Genomic DNA, 19,869 nt, shown 5'->3' on the forward strand with positions numbered 1-19,869 from the left:
TCACGCTTTCCCTTCCCTTGGCACAAGAGACAGAAAAGAGGCCCAGGCTTAACATACTTCTTCCAAAAGTGAATTGGTCTTTTGAAAAGAGGGGCTAGAACTCCTGTATATAAATGTGTTTCCTAAACCAAGAGATAAATATCTATAAAGCTACTGGTAAGATGGGGATGGATAATTTTGCCAGTAGTGTGGCACCTGTAATATATATATATATATAATGTGTGTGTATACTATATACATCTTATATGTATATTATATACCTAGTATATATATATACATATATATGTATGTATGTATATATATATACATATATATATGTATGTATATATACATACATATATATATGTATATATATACATATATATATATACATATATATATATATGTATATATATATATATGTATATATATATATGTATATATATATATTCTTCTATTCCAAACACTGAGGACTGGAATTCAGTTGTCTTCACTAGACAAACAATGCACTAGCAGACTTGAACAGCCTTTGGATCGCTCCCAAGATCTTATAAAGTAGCCAAGGGAAACAATGGCTCTGGCTTTCCTCTGGCTCCTTGGAGGAGAGATTCAAGATATAAATATGAGCCAGAATTGCCATTTTTTCACAATTCACATTTAATTAACTCTCATTCACATTAGCACAGAAAAATCAAGCTTTGAAGTGATTGTTTTGGACACTCATTCAATCATCGTGTTTATTAATGTCACCCATTGCCCCACACTGCCAGGAGGCTTGCCTTTTGTTAATAATGAGGCTTTCTCTTTGAAGTAAGAGGTCTTCTGGTGTCAGGTTTGTACAGTTCTTCATGAGACTGGGATGTGGTAAAGGAGTTCCAGACCCCAGGAGCCAGCCCGTGCTTCTACAATACTCCCTCAATGGCGGCCTCTCCTGGAGTCTTCTTCAAGAGTTCCTCTTCAGCAACTCCAGCAATGTGGGCAGGTACATTGCCCTGGAAATGCCCCTGAAAGCCCGTTCTGGTTCTACACGCCTTCGCTGGTGGCAGCCATCTGAAAATGGGCACTTCTATAGCCCCTGGGTGATCGACCAGGTCAGTCTCTTCAAAGTTATCTACTTTAACTTTTATGGCTTTAGAATGCATGTCACAAGCCCATGCTAAGCCCAGACAGACAGTCGAATGACTTGCCCAAGGGCACACAGCTAGATTAGATATGCTATTTAACTTCCTTTCATTCTCTAGTCTCCCAATTGCCTAAGCCTATAAAAATAAGTGGCACAACAGAAGGCCCAGGTCCTGTTTAGAGAGGATGATGCCATATGTGTTGACGGACTTTATCAAGCGTGATACAAGGTTATAATTCTTCAGAAAGAGAAGCATGCAAATTAGCATTGATGCTGCATGCAATTGTTCTCAAATCCTCTTTTCCAGCCTTTGATACAAAATAAATAAATAAATAAATAAATAAATAAATAAATAAGTCTCCCCCAGCATCTTCCTGGACTGCTCTAAGGGATCTTCATACATAATACAGTGTATCAAACAGGACTCAGAGAACCTGTTCACAAATAGTAGAGAGTTCATGCAAAAAATTGCAGCTGAAATGCCTCAGGGTGTGACCATCCTTAAATAGAAATTTCACACAGAAACAATCATAGGCAAACCAAATTTTACTCTCCCAGCTTGGGGACATGTCCTTTCCAATGGTACAATTTGGCCCACAAATGGCTGTGAATGGTTTTGTCAGCCCTTTGATGTTTTCTGTAGTTCCTTGCCAGATGGGCAAGTAGACCACAGAAACAAGAGCATTCTGAAAACCCCCTAACATTATGCTAGTTGTACGGTACCAGATCCAAGATGGATGACTGATCAAAAGAAACAAACAAAAACAACTGAACTCTTCTGTGTTTTAAAACCCAAATCTGGGGTGTTCTAAAAATGCATTTCAGATTCTTATTGGAGGAAATATCTCTGGTAATACAGTCTTAGAAGATGATTTCTCAACTCTGGACAGCAGAAAGTGGCTGCTTCACCCGGGGGGCACCAAGATGCCTGTGTGTGGCTCCACAGGTGATGCCCTGGTCTTCATTGAAAAGGCCAGCACCCGTTATGTGGTCACTACAGACATTGCTGTGAATGAGGACTCATTCCTACAAATAGATTTTGCTGCCTCCTGCTCAGTCACAGACTCTTGTTATGGTAAGTATTCCATATCCAGACAAAGGGACAGAAGCATGGGTGCCCATGACCACTTCTGCAGTGGGACTGTTCAGAACCTGTGTTATGGGGCTTAGGAAGATGGCTTAGTAAAGTTCTTACTGGGCAAGCTTGAAAACCTGAGTTCAGCTTCCCATCACCCACATAAAACGCCAAGCATGGCTGTATATTCCTATAGTTCTGCACTGTGAATGCAGAGATCACTTCATCTCACTGGCCAGCCAGTTAGATTAATCAGTGAGCCTCAAGCTCAGTGACAGTCCTCAAGAAGCAATAAAGGAAAATACTCAGTGCCACCACTGGCTTAAATGCACAGATATTAACACATACATACATACATGAATACACACACACACACACACACACCCAAGTGATAGTGTTATGTACACAAATGATCACAGTACATTTTAAGTTCTTGGGATCTTCTTGAAACTGTTTAACTTTTCTCAACAACTTTGTGTTGTAAATAAAGTGTATTTTTAAAACATTGTGGATAAGTTGAATTTCAGAAACTAAATCAGTAAGATTTCCACCTGGGGATGTCGTTTACTTAGAAGACTGCCTGCCTAGCATACGTGAGTTTGCTCCCTAGCACCATGTAAATTGCATGGTAGCACAGGCCGGTCATCCAAGCTCTCACGAGGTGGAATCAGAAAGAGAATACAAACTGCCATCATTGTACAGTCTTGACCCTTTACCTGAATTACAGACCCCTCAGGATTACTGAGGAATTCCAGTCCTGTGCCACCTTACAGGACACTTCTAGGACAACATGGGCCCTTGTTCTTTCTTAGATAAGAGAGGGTGAATATGTGAGGAGCTTTGTTTCTCTGTAACCAGATTTTCATATTTCTATAATTTTGAACTTTATTAGGAGGAATTCCAGAAGTATTCTTTGTACCTCAATCACAGTTAACACTAGTCAGTGTGTGTGTGTGTGTGGGGGGGTGAAACTTGTGGGAAAAAGATGGGCAAGCAGAAGGTACACATTCTATATTCAGTAGGTACATTCTGTCTGAATAGGTGCCTCAAAACTTTAGTGTTATAGTTGACAGAAGGAGAATGTGTTATGGGATAGAGCTTATGCAAGATGTAATGCAGACTCAGAGGAGGGAGCGTTGATGAATGGTGGTCTCATCTAAGGAGTTAGAGAACATTTCACAATGAGCTAAGTCAGCATTGGACCTTTACAGCTGGAGTGGATTTTAAGGGTTAGATAGATCAGAGAAGCCATCCCACACTGAGCCAGTAGCTTACATAAAGGATGCCTTGGCTAAGGAAAGCTGCAAGAGAATGAAGCATATTGGCCCTGAAAACAGACATGTAATTGGTATTCCAGAGTCCTAATCCTTCAGCAACTTCAGGAGTCAATGAAAATAACAAAGGAAGCTATCCCAAGGTTGATTCAGCAACAGCAAAGCTAGATTTGGCACACATAAGCCAAAAGTGTTTGCTTTAACCACAGGCAGGCACAACCTTCTGAGAGAGGTACAATGAATAAAGTACTGAAAGAAGCCACAAATCTCAAAGGACCTTCAAAGGCAGTCACAGAATGTTGTGCTTGACAAGGTCACAAATAGGAGACTACAAGTACAAAGGAGTATCATCCTGGTTTCATTTCTGTTGCTGTAATAAAATACCAGACAAACATCAAGTTAGGGGAGAAAGAGGTTTATTCCATTTTATCGTTCTGGGTCACACCCCATCATTGTGGGGAAGTCAAAGCAGGAACATCAGATAGTTAATCACATCGCAACTATAGCCTAGAGCATAGAAAGATGAATGCATACATGCTTGCTTGGTTGTTTGATCGGTCACCTCTATTTCTCCACTCTTGTATAGTTCTAGCCCCTGCGTAGGGAATGACACTGCCCACAAGTTCTCTGGTTCTTACTTTATCAACTGATTTAATCAAGACAACCCCCAAAGCCAACCTATTGCAGACAATTCCTCTTTTACCAGGTGATTCTAGATTATGTCTAGATTGGCAATGAATGCCAACCATCACAGGAACCATGGTGTTTTAGGCAAGCTTAGCTCTGAGACGGTAAGTAGAAAGGAGTCTTAGTAACTAAGGTACAGCAGTGATCTCCAATGGAGGTGTGGGGGAAGCCAGAGGACTCAACTCTTGGAAATGAATCTTAAACCCAGAGAGCTAGTGTCAAAAAAATCACCATTAATGAGGTTTGGTGGTTAAGAAAATGTGTTTATTTATGGAAGGAAGTGGTGTGTTCCTCTCAGTTCTTGTGACAGGATTTCTTGGTCCTTGTGAACAGGAGGATCTGGGGCTAAAAAGACTGCTCAATGGTTGAGAGCACTCTCTGCTCTTCAGAGAATTGAGTTCAGTTCCCCAGCAACCACAGGGTGGCTCATAACCTTCTATCCTAGGATCTGATGCCCTCTCTGGCATGCAGTTGTACACACAGATAGAGCACTCATGTATATAAGATAAATAAATAATTCTTTAAAAAGAAGAGAAGGGCCTGTCTAAATTGCTCTTTGTAATGTTTTCAGCATCTTGTGCATTGTCAGGCTCGGCAAGCACTAGCCAAATGAATAAAATCAACAGTGAGACAAAGCTGGTAGATACAGTCACAGCCTTAGTATGTGTGTGTGGACTAGGAGGCCAGGAAGAAAGCACAAAGCTCCCCTGGTAAACCAAGGAGTCTGAGTGAGAACAAAATAGAAGACCTGAAAAAACATCCTCAAATGAAAGAATCAGAGAGCAATCAACAATGCCTGAGGCCAGAAGCAGACACATACAATGAAGGCTGAGCCATTGCTCATACCTAGAAAGCTTAATGCTGCATGTGGCCTCATGCTGGCCATGCAGTATCTCTAAGGGATGCTCTCAGAGCTGCCAGCCCCATAGCCTAGGTCCAGAAGATTTGGAGAAGAGTCTCTGGTCATGAACCCCAAGCACCAAGAGTTTCTCAAGGTTTCCAGGGGGCATTCAGTGTGCAGTCAAGACCAAAAGCCATGACTTTGAGAAACACTTAATAGGGTGGTGGGAACTGGGGCATTTACAAAGCATTCAGCAGCCAGAGAAAGCAATGGAGGAAAAGTGGGTCTGGGAGGTGGAGGAGGTGCGGGGAGGAGAGAAGGGAAGCTGTGGTCAGAAGGTAATATATGAGAGAAGAATAAATTTAAAAAATAAGAAAGAGCAGTGGAGGCGGAGAGAGGCCGAATGTTTAGAGGAAGAAAAGGAAGAGAAAGACTTCGTTTTCTGGAGATCCACAGTCTGACTGCTCTCACACAAACCCCAACCATGACTTCCTGCCATCTCTCCATGCTTCTATGATTCCTCAGTCTATTCCTTTCCATAGTAGGGTGAAATGTATAAGAGAAAGAGCTGCGTGGTTTCTAAGAAGTGTCTTTTATAACAAGAGTAAAATTGGCACAATTGGCCAGAAGTTTTGTAAGATGGTCAAAACGTAAAAGACTGTGGCTAGAGAGATGGCTTAGCGGTTAAGAGCATTTGTTATTCTTATAGAGGAGTGCGGTTTGATCCCCAACACCCACACTAGGTGGCTCACAACTGCCTGTACCTCTGGCCAGATACTCTCTATGGATACCCATCCAAACACACAGACATACACACAAACACTCACACGAATAAAAGTCATTCTGTCTTAAAACTTTTAAAATACTGCTCCAAACTTTTAACTATTTAAAAAGAAATCATTAAATTTATTATGGGTAAAAATGACATGACGTTAAGGAGTCTTGCTGAGGAGAGGGGCTTCATTGGGAGGAGGAGGGGTGAGGGGTGTGAGGGAGCAGACTGAAGCTTAGTGTCTGTATTATAACAATTGCTGCTCTTAACAGTTGTGGCAGTATCTGAGACCATAATGACTTTGCTGTAATTGTTCTAAAAGGTTCTCGTTATAATGAGTGATTCAGGGAAAGTAAATTTATCTCACTTGATCATAACTTCTTAAAAGGAGTTGTAGTTCAGTGTTATTTATAAAATTAGCAAAAAATGGCCAGGCATTGTGGTGCATGCTCAGCACTTAGATCTCTGTGAGTTCAAGGTCAGCCTGGTCTATATAGTGAATTCCAGGACAGTTAGAACTCTGTGAGAGACCCCATTTCCAGACGGATGGATGGATGATGGATGGATGGATGGATGGATGGATGATGGATAGATGGATGGATGATGGATGATTGGATGGATGGATAGATGGATGGATGATGGATAGATAGATGGATGATGGATAGATGTATGGATGATGTATGGTTGGATGGATGATAGATGGATGGATTGGTGGATGGGTAAATGGCTAGATGGATGGATAATGGATGGATGGATGGATAGATACATATATGCATGGATGGGCAGATGGACAGATGGACAGATAGCAATAATTTACAGAGGGAAAAACAAAACTGGAAATAGTTCAAAGTCAGAAATATAAACATAGGGGAAAAGTAAAACTATTTCATTACAGTTAAAACCTATGTGCACACAGTAAGTTACTGTGGCTCCTGGGTCTGCAGACATGTGCTTATATTGAGACTACTACTTCCTGTTTCAGCTATTGAACTGGAGTACTCAGTGGATCTTGGGCTTTCGTGGCACCCACTGGTGAGAGACTGCCTGCCTTCCAATGTTGAGTGCAGTCGTTATCACCTACAGCGGATCCTGGTGTCAGATACTTTCAACAAATGGACCAGAATCACTCTACCCCTCCCTTCCTACACCAGGTATTGCTGCTTTTGCATGTATCACTCCAATGTGATCAGCTTTGCTATGTCAGGTTCTAGTAGGACAAAGTTGGAATGAGATGCATGATACTTATTTTTGTATAAACTAAGGCTGACTTAATAGGGAAAGTGCAAGTCAATATTTATGGTGAAGTTCTGTTTTTCTCTAAATCCAGGATTTTTCTGATTTTTTAATGCTGATTTTTTTTGAATAATGGCTTATACAAGAAAACGCTGGCCAAAATATAACAGCTTCTCCAGCCTAATATAGAGGTGCAAAGAACCAGCCATTTAAACAAGACCATTGTATACAAAAATAGACTAAAATGGGATCTATTTTTCTGCCATTTAAATCACTGTCAATATAGTGGTTAGTGGTTTCTTATAAATGGATATTCAAGTAACAGTTTTCTAACATCAGCCTCTACGTTTTAAATTTTATTTTGAATATTACTTTGGAACCTGTTGCCTGGAAAATGTCCTCTGTAAGAAACATGTGTAAGTGTTTCACTCAGTGCACCAATGGGAAATGCCTTGGCTTGAGAGAAGTACCCGGGGAATGGTAGTGAAGAAGCTGAGTCTGAATTGTGTGCGCATTTACTCTCCTGTGTGAAGAATGTGCCTAACTACCTTTTCCCAGGGGAATACTGTTCTATGATTCCTTCACCATCTAAAGCATAGGAAAGCCTTAAAATCATGATTGACACTCCTGTTCCCCCTGAGGAAACCTGATTGGCTGCTGCCATTCACAGACCAAAGCGACCAGCATAGAGTAAGAAACCAGTTATAGTTTGGGCTTATTATTGTCCTGTTGCCTCCCGACAAATGAAGACTGAATAAATAAATCCTCGTAGCAGACGACCATAAAACTCAAGTATTCATCTAGGACATAACTTTTCTTGGAATTATCATAAATGGAGCGGTTTCAGCCTCTAGCCTGCTTTACAATTGCTGGCTCAGAGGCAGGAGACTATATTAACTGAGAGCAGAGCTGCCAAGCTTAAATGAGATACGTGAGATTTTGTTGCTCATTAAAGGTATTGTCGTACATGAATTATTAAGGTGATCTTAATAAGTAACAGGGAAAAAACTCCATTAGGCTGTCCCTTTTTAAGTCTTTATGAGTTCTATGAATTATTACCTGACAACTTGGCAGCATTTTGCAAATAAGTGGCATTCTAAGATTTACTTCAGCTAGTCATTATACCCTTGAGACGTCTACTGAAGAAAAGTAATTATTCCTCATATTTTAATCAATGTTTTAATTGTCTCTTGCACATACAAGAATTTTGACCCTTTCCAAAGATATATGAAAACCCTGTGATAAGCATCCATTTCCCCCTGTTACCATATTGAAGATACAGCTTATTTACTATATTATCCTCAAGGCTCATGTTGCGGAATGGTCTTACAGGTGACTCTGCCGTACAACATACCCCTCTGAGTAATTCAGAAAGAAATGTACATAAATGAGGCTCTCCTCCCTCTGTTCTCAGTCTGGTGATGTTTTAAATGTGTTTTTCCTTGTTTTAAGTTAAACTTTCAGTGGTAGAACCCCTGTGCTTACTGTGCATGAGGCCCTTACTTTGATCCTCACACAGATAGGTTGGTCGGCAGACAAGCAGGCAGGCACACAGACAAGACAAGACGTTAATCTAACTGACTGCTTTAGAAGTTTGAGACTGTGCTGAAGAGTCTATGCGGTCTCTCAAGCCTAAATTTGTAGCTCTATCCTGGAGTTGCTATTTCAGTTTTTAGGTGTTTTTCTATAAATAAATATGGTATTGACAGCTTACAAATGCATGCTAAGTATGTGTTAGGAGTGGCTCTGAGCACAAGATGATTGGAGCGTTTCAACTAGCTTATGATAACGGCTGTGGAGCATCTACTTCCTGTTGGTAACAGGATTAAGTAGAAGATGATTGCCCACACAGTGTTGTGAAACATTTTATTAAGCTGAAATAGCTGACTGTAACCAGTAGCAGTTGCTTACCCATTCAGTAATATATTAAAAAAATACTTTTAAGTAATTGTTTCCTAGGCTTTAGTATGTGCTGGGGTTAACCCTATCTCAAAGGTCTTTTAGTTCAGTAGAAGGCAGAGGTATTCCCCCAAGATCACTGGCACTCAGAGCTAACATTACAATTTAGCTGTGGTGTGATGGAATACTGGAATATGATATGCTAAGATTGGATATCTCAAGGAAATATGACTTGGTCAGGAAGGCCAGAGAATGCTTTCGTGAGAAAGGACTAACTTTGGTATGATCTAAAGGTGAACCGGGTAAAGAGTAAGAGCAGAGGCGTCCAGGCAAGGGTTGTACACTGTGGTATCAGGAAGTTGGTGTGTCTGAGTTCAGAAACAGAAGAAAGGAAAAAAAGTGAGATCGTAGAGGGTATCAAACCATAAAGAGCAGGGTTATAGGAATGCTTACAAGTTCATTAAAGTGTTCAGGAATAAGGTGTGGTTAGTGAGCATCAAATTCAGAGAAGCTTATTCTAACTGGACAGCCAATGGGAAAGGGTAAGAGTAAAAACTTTCCGAGAGAGATACACAGACAGACAGACAGACAGACAGACAGACAGACAAACAGACAGACAGAGACTGGTAGTGTGTTCTCAATGAACATAAAAAGAAATGAAAACTGTGCAGCTGGAGACCCTGACGATGAAGAGGACATTGTACGTGGAGGGAAAGAGCAGTGTTGAAGATGACTACTGCTCTCTCTCAGGCAGGCAACATCAAATGGACTCAGGTGTTTCTCTCTGAGAAGGAATCCTGAGACTAAACACAAGATATATTATACTCCACTCCAGGCACTACTACTGTGGTAAAAACCTAAGAACTTGGCATAGTTTTTTATCTTCATTCCTGGCCTTGGTTGAGTTAGTTCTTCTGGAAACCCATCCATAAAATTAAAATGAGTGAAAAGCATTAGTGCAGCATCAAGGAGTGAGCCCAAAATAATGGCATAACACTGTTAACTTCCTTCTCTGCAAAGGATATAACCTATTGAAGAAACAGAAAATAACTATTTATAACTTAACACTTTGCTGGGGGAACAGTCTAGAAGTGCCACCAATATTGAAAACTAAGAGTTTGTATTGAAGATCAGAATCAGAGGGAGTTTTGTGTAGAGATGTGTCCTGGCTTTGAAGAATTCAATGGATAAAGAGAAGAACATTCTAAACCAAATGATGCAAGTGAACCAGATGGAGACACATGGGCATGCACCTCAGAGTTACTGTTTAAAGCAGTAAAGTTTGGAAGGAGGTCATTAGTGGAGTCAGGTTTACTTACAAAAAGTGTTGAAGCAAGGCAAAAGATCAGGATTCATAAAAATGGAGATGGGGAGATAACTTACCTGGCAAAGGTTCCTGCTGTGCAGTCATGAGATTGAGCCTCAAAACTGGGGAAAAGAAGCCAGGCATAATGACAGAATTGTAATCTTAGCACTGTGGGGCCTGAGACAAGCAGATTTTAATTTGTGAATTCACTGGGCAGTCACTCTAGCCTACTTAGCCAGTTCCAGGCCAATGAGAGACCCTATCTCAAAAAAGCAGACTTGAGGACTCCTAAGGAATGGTACTGAAAGTTGTTCTCTGGCCTTCGCCCCCACACACGCACACACATCCACTAACTTCTCCATTGCATGTAAAAGGAAGACTCCCAGGTTTGCAGATGGAAATCTATTCATAATGCTATAGCTGTATCTGCTCTCGAGAAGAGAACAGCTGAGTGGAAATGACTTAGAGAGAAGGCAGGAAAACGGAGAGTCAGAATAACATGCTGTCACATGTTAATGTGATTGCACGTGAGATGTGACTGCCATGCAAGAAAAGATCAGTGACATTGGCCACAGTCAACAACAACAAAAAAGTTTCAATTTTTTTTTCAGATTTTTTTGTCAGTTTTTAGTGTCTTCAAAAGAATAGTTTTCAAAGCTACCAGAAATAGTTTATATGGCCTGAGAGCCTGATAAGAGCCAGATAACTAATACAGACTTAACCAGTGTGTTAGTGATGTGCCTTTATTGCTTGTCTATGAGACATGGTCCTAGCAAAATGGAATAGAATGGTATGAGTTATTGAAAAAGACTTAAGGAAAGACAGGATGATGTCAAAATCAATTCCATACACCCAGTCGAAATCTGCCTTCCTCCTTGTTACCAACCAGACTTAAAAATAGCAGGTAAGTTCAAATGGCATAGTTTCTTGAAGTGTCAGCTGAGAACCAGGGAGTCACTGGAAGGGCACGGAACTCAAATCTACTGAGGAAGGGCAGAAGGGAGTGGCCACAGTACGGCTCAGGGGAGACTTAGCTATTTTAAGTCAAGGTGAAAATGATCCACTCCTGCAGGCCCAGTGACCCAGCTGCTGCCATCTTCCTTAAAGATTAACTACAACACACATGCTGGAAGCCGGGCACTTTAGCCACAGAAGGGAAGTGATTAAAAGTCTGTGGGAAGTTAAAGGAGAAACTAGAAGCAGAGGGGTAGGGGTGGTGGTAAAGCAAAAGCAAAAAAAAGTTAAAGGGAAGGCAGCTTTTCAGTGAGATCCCCATATACACCTGAGAGTAAAGAAAGCAGAACCAAACCAGCAAGGGTAACATTGACCGTGATCTTCAAATATCTACGAGAGCCGGGAGTTCATTTTGTTAAACAGAGATTCTTTATCTCTGCCTATTGTTATTCCAACACAACAGAATGTTTATAGAGGCTTCATTGATCAAACATTTATGACTGAACAGTTTATGTAAAATGTTAAAACTAGCCGGAGAAATCCTGGACTAATGTCTCAGGGTATCTTCTTCTGTGTTGTTTGACACTTTGAGCATCACTACTATGGTTTGTTGGTATTTTGGGTCCACAAAACATAGTAATTTTGTATAAGCCATAGTACCACTGAATCCCCCACACTGAATATGTTGCTATATTGGCACTCATGTTAAACAGGTTAAAACCATGTCTATGTGTTCTGCAAAATAGATTCAGCTGCCTCTGAGCCGTATGGACTACCAATTTATTACCAAGTTTATATCAGAGAATTTGATGTTTGACTGGTCTTGTGCATACATGTGAATTATTGAATTTGCTTTCACAGCTAAGTATAAGTCATCCTCCATTGAAAAGATAAGTTGAAAGCTAGAGGAAATCTCTTATATTCAGTCCAGCCTATTAGGTGCTCAGTGGGGTGGAATATTACAGCTTTTATTATTGTTTTCTGTGATATTTAGCATAAGTTTTTAAAGTTATGTTGCTTAGAGATGAGAGCTACATTTTTTGAATTCTGAAATTAAAATTCCCGGTGCTTTTAAAGGATTTTTGTTGCCTTATATTTTTATTTATTTAAAAAGCAAATATACTAAGTTAAAGAGACCCCGTGTACTCAGTCCCCGCACAACCAACGCTGATTCGTAAGTAGCCCCACTTACTCTAACCCCATGCTGTTTTGATGCAAATTCAAAACATCATAGCATTTCCACTAAACATATTTCGGTGCACATTACTAGACAGGAAGAGCATTTTGGACAGCTGTGATGTAATTATCACAGCTAAAGATGGCAATTTCTTGTTTATAACTTCTTCAGTATTCATCACTCAGAGTTCCTGGTCTCACAAAGTGTCATAAAGTTTTTGCAACTCAGGATACAAATCAGGTTAATTTAAGCCTCTCAGGCCTCCTTTAAGCTCTCATCTCATCTCACTGAGTGTCATGGCATAGGATTGTCCTTTGCTGAGGCAGGTCATGGGGCCCTCCCTCTCCCTGCTGATGGCGGAAAGATTTGGTGGCTTCTGGGGTATACTGAAATGTACCACTTCCCGTCTGCACACACACATATACTCTTCAGCACCAACAGAGATACTCCAAAGTCTTAATGTCCAGGACTCTATGCTTGGCAGTACTCCCAGTATTTCAGCTGTTTGTCTCAGTTTTCATCTTCTCTAAAGACCACGTTCCTATGTTTGCTGATGGGGTCTCAGAAGCATCTGTATCCATCATAGCAGATCAACCCCCCCAACAAACTCTCTTCCTCCTCTTAGTAGACAGAGCTGGACAAAGAGGTTATCTGCTTTCCCCATGTCACCCACTCAGGGGCCTGTACCAAGATACAGTAAAGGTCACCATTTGTCTCCTCTCCAGAGAAAAGAAAAGCCTAGAGGAGTAGCTCATGTAAATGCTCCTTTTGCTAACTGATTGGTTTTTTTTTTTTTTTTATGAGTTGCTCTTTTTGCTAACTTTTTTTTTTATGAATTGTAATAAAGTAATCCTTGAGGATGGATAAACACTGTATATCCTGTGTGTGTTGTGTATGTGTGTGTGTATATGTGTGATATATACATATATATATATACATATATACATATATATGTATATATATATGTATATCATACACTCATAACTATATAGTTATTTACATATATACCAATACCTAGTATAAGTCAAGTGATCTTTGCCTTGTCACCCTGGTTTGTTAGTGAATCAGTGTATGACTAAGGCACTGGGCCTCGCCATCTTCATCATCAGATTAAGAGTTAGCTTTAGTATTTAGGTATCTCTTTGAGGGTAAATGTAATGTCAAGTAAGATTAGAAAGACTGAGATATTAGCTGTGGTTTCTTTCAAAGGAATTCGTCCCATCATAACAATGGCAGCCAAGTCTTCCAGGGTAAATGGAGTCATTCTGCAGAATCTAAAAGCATGAAATACTTACTAAACCTGTCAGAAGGTATGGCCACATCCCGGGGAGGTGCACAGTGTTTCCCGTAACATACTAATGCTCAGCAATTGATATTTACTAATATGTACTTTTGAAGCACCTCCAATGTGCTGATGGAGAGGAAGTGGTATAAACTTAGAAAATAATCAAAAGGAGAGATTTCAAGGGTATGTGAAAGTAAGAAATTTGCTCTGGGGCCCTTTTTCCTCCAACTTGGAGAAGCAGCAGCTGGTAGCGACCATCATTAGATGCGGGACCTTCGGGATAAGCAATGACACCTGCCGAGGGAGACGCCAAAGCACTCATAGGTCTTGGTAAACATGAACAAGTAATTAATTTTCACAACACCCTTGTGAGTCAGGAAGCAGCATTTTCTGAGCTTTGCAGATGTGAAAGTGTCAGCATGTAGATCTAAGTGATTTGGCCCCTCTCACAGAGAGGCCAGGCAGGGCTGGGGATAAGTTGCTTCATTGGAAAGGCTTAGAGGTTGAATTCAACTTCCATATTCTCCCTCTGAATCAATATTGCACTTTTTCCCTTTAATGAAAGTGCTTCTTCTTCTTATAAAACAATAATGGATGATTTATTTGTCTATGAGTATGTGACTACCAAATATTGCTATTCCTAAGAGTAGAAAACCATTGCATTTCAATAGGGGCTCAGAAATTGTCATATCTGACATCCTTATGTGTCGAAACATTCACTTGCTCACTGAGAACGTAGAGCTCACTGGTGCCAGAGTACAAATTAGAGCCCTTGCTTCTCTTTAGACCCATTGGCCAATTCCACTGTCATTTAATCTTCACATGGTCTCCTACTGATTCCTTTTCTGTGGAGCTTGAGAGAGAGGCATGGACTGAAAAGGGGCCGGGTTGGAAGTCTCCACAAAAGCCGTCACCTCCAGCAATTCATCTGGCTCTTAAATCTCCTGTTCAGTCTTTCTGTTCAGAGGCTGCCCAGACTGTGACTGAACAAAACTAGTCATCAAAAAGCCACCACCTGCTAGGCAGCCCGTGCCACCTCTCCAGCCTTCTCCAGCAGCCATCAAATTACTGTCCCTCCACCGATGACCCCAGCTTTTCCCTCAGCCACCTGCATGATGTCTTTTATTTGCTTTTTCTGGGAATCTTTATTGCTGTCAACTTAATATTCTTGCAGTAGATATTTATGAAATCCCCATTTATACGTACCACAGACAGTGAATCAATGAAAAGAAAGAATAATTAATAAAAGCAACTGCTTCAAAAATGGACATTTTATAAGGTGACATGGGCTTTAGTAAACATGTGTGTGTGGTATTGGGGGACAGGGAAAGCTTATTACTTATTATTATCAATAAGCACTGAGGACACAAGATAATATTCCTTGCCTTTCAGAAAATTTATAATAAAATCAAAAGACAGAATAAATTATGTGCAGGCTGGCTACATATCAGAATGGATGGTTATGAGCTACGAGAATGTGGTGCTCCACTGTGTTACAAGATGATGCTGTATAGAAACAGAAGAGTAATAAACTCAGTCATTTATAAGAGCAGAGCAGCTGAGATGCACAGCACTGGGAGGGGCAAGCATCAATACAGCCTTGTTCCCTGCACCGTGGCCCCTGAATATCAACTCCCTGCCCCTGTAGAGCACCACTCAGAGTTGAGTCAAAAGGAAGCTGCCCCACATGCTGCCTTAAGACCTAATGTGCCATGAAGGAACTGTGTCGCCTTGAAATATATGCACATGCATGCTAAACTGTGTAATACACCACATACGAGCAGATTGCCGTAGGTCTGAATAATATGAAACAAATGCCATTTTTAAAAGGGTCAGAAAGAAAATGTCTCTTTAAGGACTGACGTTTTCTGTGAGATCCTAAAGAATACATAGCAGTAGAACAAGCAGAGAGAGCGCACTCCTCTTGAGGGGAAAACACAAGTACAGAAAGGTAGGAACGAGTTCCATGTGCTCTAAAAACCTCAAGGATCGAGGAGACACCTCTGCTAGTGTGGGATCTGGAGAGCAAGGACTGTGAGAAGTCAGCTTATGCAAAGATGCTCAGGACACAAACAGGACTGGGCTGTTTTCCAGAATGAAAATCTTAGTTCTAGGCTGTTCTTTTTGAATTATTGACAAAATTTTATGTACGTATCTTTGATTAGAAAATGTAAGACAGTTGCTGTGATTTCATCCTTTTTCCCCTTCCTGAAACACATATTCCCCGATCAAAATATTAGGTCTTTTAGTATAAAGTATGCATGGTTCAGTAACCACAGCTTACTTCTCTACAAGTTTTGAATGGTTGCACAAGGCCCCGGTATTGTTTGGGTTTTACTGCCATCTAGTGGCTAATGGTTTGTTTGCTGAACAAGATGTTCTCCCAAACTGTGAAGAAGCATTGCTGCTTCTGGAATGGAGAACTTCTGGCTTTACATGTATTTATTTCATAAAATAAGCCTGGCTTTATTTCTTACCCCCTCTTCTCCATGTAAAATTATTTAGGGTTCCATTGATCTTTTTGTTTTATGTTTGTCCTGTTCCTAAGGCTTCCATTAGAACTGTTCCTGGATGCTGAGTGAGGTGGATGCCTGTGTCACCGCACAAAAGTATCTTGCCCTCGAGAAAAAGGGAAGAGCATAAAACCCAGCTCACATTCTGTTCTAAGTTAGAGGCAGAAGGGTTACATCTGCTCAAGGACACACATCCTTCTCCCAGTTCACAGCCCTTATGTCTCTATACAATGGCTTCCATGCAAAACTCAGACTTTCATTGTTCCCCTAAGGCTTCTGTTTATAGGATTAGCCTATGATGTAGTCTTCTTTACAAGACCCAGCAAGATCCCGGGGGCAAAGTGCACACTGAATTTATTTATTTGGCTTAGTACTGTTAACTAGAGGTTTGCCTGGGCTGTTGCAATAATGAATGTTCTTTTGAAAATAGGACTGGGAATGTGTGCCTTTGTGTTGCCCTCTTCAGGCTTACTAGAATACATTTTCTTCATTGTAAATCTCTTCTTCCAAGGTCTCAAGCTACTCGTTTCCGCTGGCATCAGCCAGCGCCTTTTGACAAGCAGCAGACCTGGGCAATAGATAACGTCTATATTGGGGATGGTTGCCTAGACATGTGCAGCGGCCACGGGAGATGCGTTCAGGGAAGCTGCGTGTAAGTTGGAATATTTCTTATGTCTAAATATCTTGGCTTATTCCATTGGGGGATTTCTAGAACTGGTTTTGTCATCACTCCCCAAGTAACTAGCTTTTGCATTTTTCTGATTACAATACTGAGCTAACAGTGGAACTGATGGCCACTGTAACTAACTTTCCTTTACTGATTAGCACCTGAATGACAGCTACATTGTCAAGAGAAAGCTCAACTATAATTGACAGTATTCATCGTTCTTTTCTTTTGTTTCTGTGATACATTTGAGCCTTGAAAAAAATGATAGAAAGATTTGAGGAGTTCAATAGATTCTCACCAAAAATAATATATTAAGTCAGTGTAGAAGGGAGTGCATGCATTTGTTGAGGTTTAGTTAACTCTCGTGCTGCTTGTATAATAAAGCATAAACATATCTGATCAATTTATGAGGCATATTTCACAGAAAACCCTCTGTAGCATTCTTTATAGATCTTTAGCAACTTTGGGAGAATCTATGTTTTAAGCATTTGGATAGATATGTATGCATACACATACACACACATGGACACACGTATACACATGTGCACACACGTGCACTACAGCCTTTTATGCTTCTTTTTCTAAAATCATGCTGTTTGATTGAGTGTATAGACACTAATAGAAAAAAAATGCATATTATCTTCTCCACTAACCTATAGACATGGAAAATCTGACCCTTGATCAATGATTGCATCCCATATCCAGGGTAACTCTGAAGAGCCCTGGGTAGCCTCCCTGAACAGAGAGCTGAGAACTCTGTTGGGATGACAGTGCTTATCCAAGGCATGGCTGCTGTTCAGCACACAGACACTTGGTTCTTAAATCACTGGAAGCTTCTGTGAAAGAGACCAAATCCATATATTATTATCCCTCAGGAGTGTGGTTGGGCAGCTGTAGTCCTATAGGCTATCCCTTGTTCCCATGAGTCAGGACTTCAGTACATTGTTTAAGTCAGCCTGAAACCACTAGATACTACTTTAGGAAAGCGCAGAGGAGGTTAATTCAACCTCCAGTATTGTTAAGGAAACCTGGTGATCCTTAGCAAAGCTCTGCAACTCTGAAGAGCAGTAACCTTTCATGACCCCAGAATGTGGGGATACTCAGGCTTTCTCTGATGTTGACTCTGCCTTTCTCTTGTTCCACACCCAGCTGTGATGAGCAGTGGGGAGGCCTGTACTGTGATGAGCCTGAGACCTCCCTTCCGACCCAGCTCAAAGACAACTTTAATCGTGCTCCTTCCAACCAGAACTGGCTGACTGTGAACGGAGGGAAGTTGAGTACTGTGTGTGGGGCTGTGGCTTCGGGCCTGGCTCTCCATTTCAGTGGGGTAAGAACTGGGCTAATGGTTTCTCTTTTCTCCACCCTCTAAGCTCCCCCTAAGTCCCATGGGTCCCTTTTAAAGTTTAATCAGCCAATCAAGATGCAGTTATCCTTAATGCCTGGTCACAATCTGAATTTTCAACTTTACACAAATCAGGCTGCACTGAGCATTTCCAGTATTTTTCTACCAAACACTTGAAGACTCAGCTTGGTTCAGCACAGGGAATATTTAAGAACACATTTTAAAGGACTTACATAGATTTCCATCCTGAGAAAGGGGACCTATACAGTGTATGTGTTGGAAATAAGGGGGTTTCCATCTTGATCAAACCATAATTGAAAATTCTTGAGCTCACTACACATTTGGGATAAAAGAGTAAAAATCTGGGGAATGAACTTCAGTGTTTCTCGAATGTATTAACAACTTTTATAAATCATTCCAGGAAGAATAACTTATCAGTAATTACTGAACATTTGTATTTGAGCATATTGTGTGTGGCAGAAGCAATATTGGAAAGTTTTCCTTTGAAAAAGAATTATAATCATTCTATTTTGCTGCTAAATTTTACCTTTTTGAAAGCATAATATCTCTAGTATCATGATTAGATAGGCAAAGTAATAAAAAAAATAATCAATTTACACTCAGCCCCTTTTTTTAAACTGTACTCTATCGCACAGTTTATATTGGTGCCAAAGAAATAATCGTATATTATTTATATCCAGTATTCTACCAAGGAGTAGCAAAGTATATATTATCATAATGACTTTTTTATAATTGACAACACCAAGAACGTATATTCAAGATACTCTAGCTCAGGTAGAAGTGGGAGTGGCCCAGATGTCCACAAATGTTCAACTAACAAACACCTAATTATTAATATTAATTGATAATTAATATAAATGACATAAGTTAGCTATGAATATTTAAATAAATGGCATTTGGTGCTGGGGAGAGATACCCCAGTCAGTAAGTACCTGTATGCATAAAGACTTAGATCCCCAATATGCATGTAAAATTAAGGCCTATGTAACCCTAGTTCAGAGTGTAGTTGTGGGTTGGGGGTAGAAATTAGAAACAGCCAGATCTCCAGGGCTCATTGGCCAGCAAGTCTAGCCAATCTGTAAACTCCATGCTCAGTGAGAGACTGTTAAAAAAACATAATGTGGGGTGTGATAAAGAAAGACACCCAACATTAACCTCTGACCTCTACCTGCATGTGAACACATGTGAACATGCACATGTGTGAAAACGTAAACTCGTGCCCCCATGTGCACTCACACAAAACAACCACACTCATTTAAATAAATAAATTTTAAAACATTTTAAAGGGCATTGCAACTCTCGTTATAATTCAATCATATAAGTATTTCAGTTGTAGTTATTTTTAATATTTTATTTAAAATAGTTATTTCTGAGGGCTAGAGGGATTGCTCAGGGGTTGAGAGCATTTGCTATGCTTCCAGAGGACCTGGGTTTGATTCCCAGCACCCACGTGGTGGCTCACAACTGTCAGTAACAACAGTTCCAACACTTATACACAGAGATGTAAATAAAATAGTTAGGTCAAAATATTACTTCATTAATAACTGGTGCTTTTTAGAAAATGCTAATAGTTGAAAATACATTAATAAAAACTTTGCACACTTACTTTAATTCTAACTTTTACTTTGCTTACTACACACACACACATATGGAACCTCCTTAGAATATATGACATAATATAATACGAGACTGATATTAATAAGTCTCAAACACTGAAAATT

The 19,869-nt window shown here is 40.3% G+C and overlaps 1 protein-coding gene across 5 annotated transcripts in view; it reads left to right on the plus strand.

The window, feature by feature from the left end:
- The window catches only part of Reln (reelin), a 438,704-nt gene that overhangs the window by 379,615 nt on the left and 39,220 nt on the right, over positions 1-19,869 (plus strand). For all 5 annotated transcript variants that reach the window (XM_076913169.1, XM_076913171.1, XM_076913172.1 and 2 more), the window contains exons 44-48: positions 812-1,070; positions 1,928-2,177; positions 6,734-6,902; positions 16,630-16,770; positions 17,935-18,112. In XM_076913169.1, coding sequence (XP_076769284.1) covers positions 812-1,070; positions 1,928-2,177; positions 6,734-6,902; positions 16,630-16,770; positions 17,935-18,112 — 997 coding nt within the window. The remainder of the gene's footprint in view (positions 1-811; positions 1,071-1,927; positions 2,178-6,733; positions 6,903-16,629; positions 16,771-17,934; positions 18,113-19,869) is intronic.

The sequence above is a fragment of the Arvicanthis niloticus genome, chromosome 15, assembly GCF_011762505.2.
Source record: "Arvicanthis niloticus isolate mArvNil1 chromosome 15, mArvNil1.pat.X, whole genome shotgun sequence".
NCBI lineage: Eukaryota > Metazoa > Chordata > Mammalia > Rodentia > Muridae > Arvicanthis > Arvicanthis niloticus.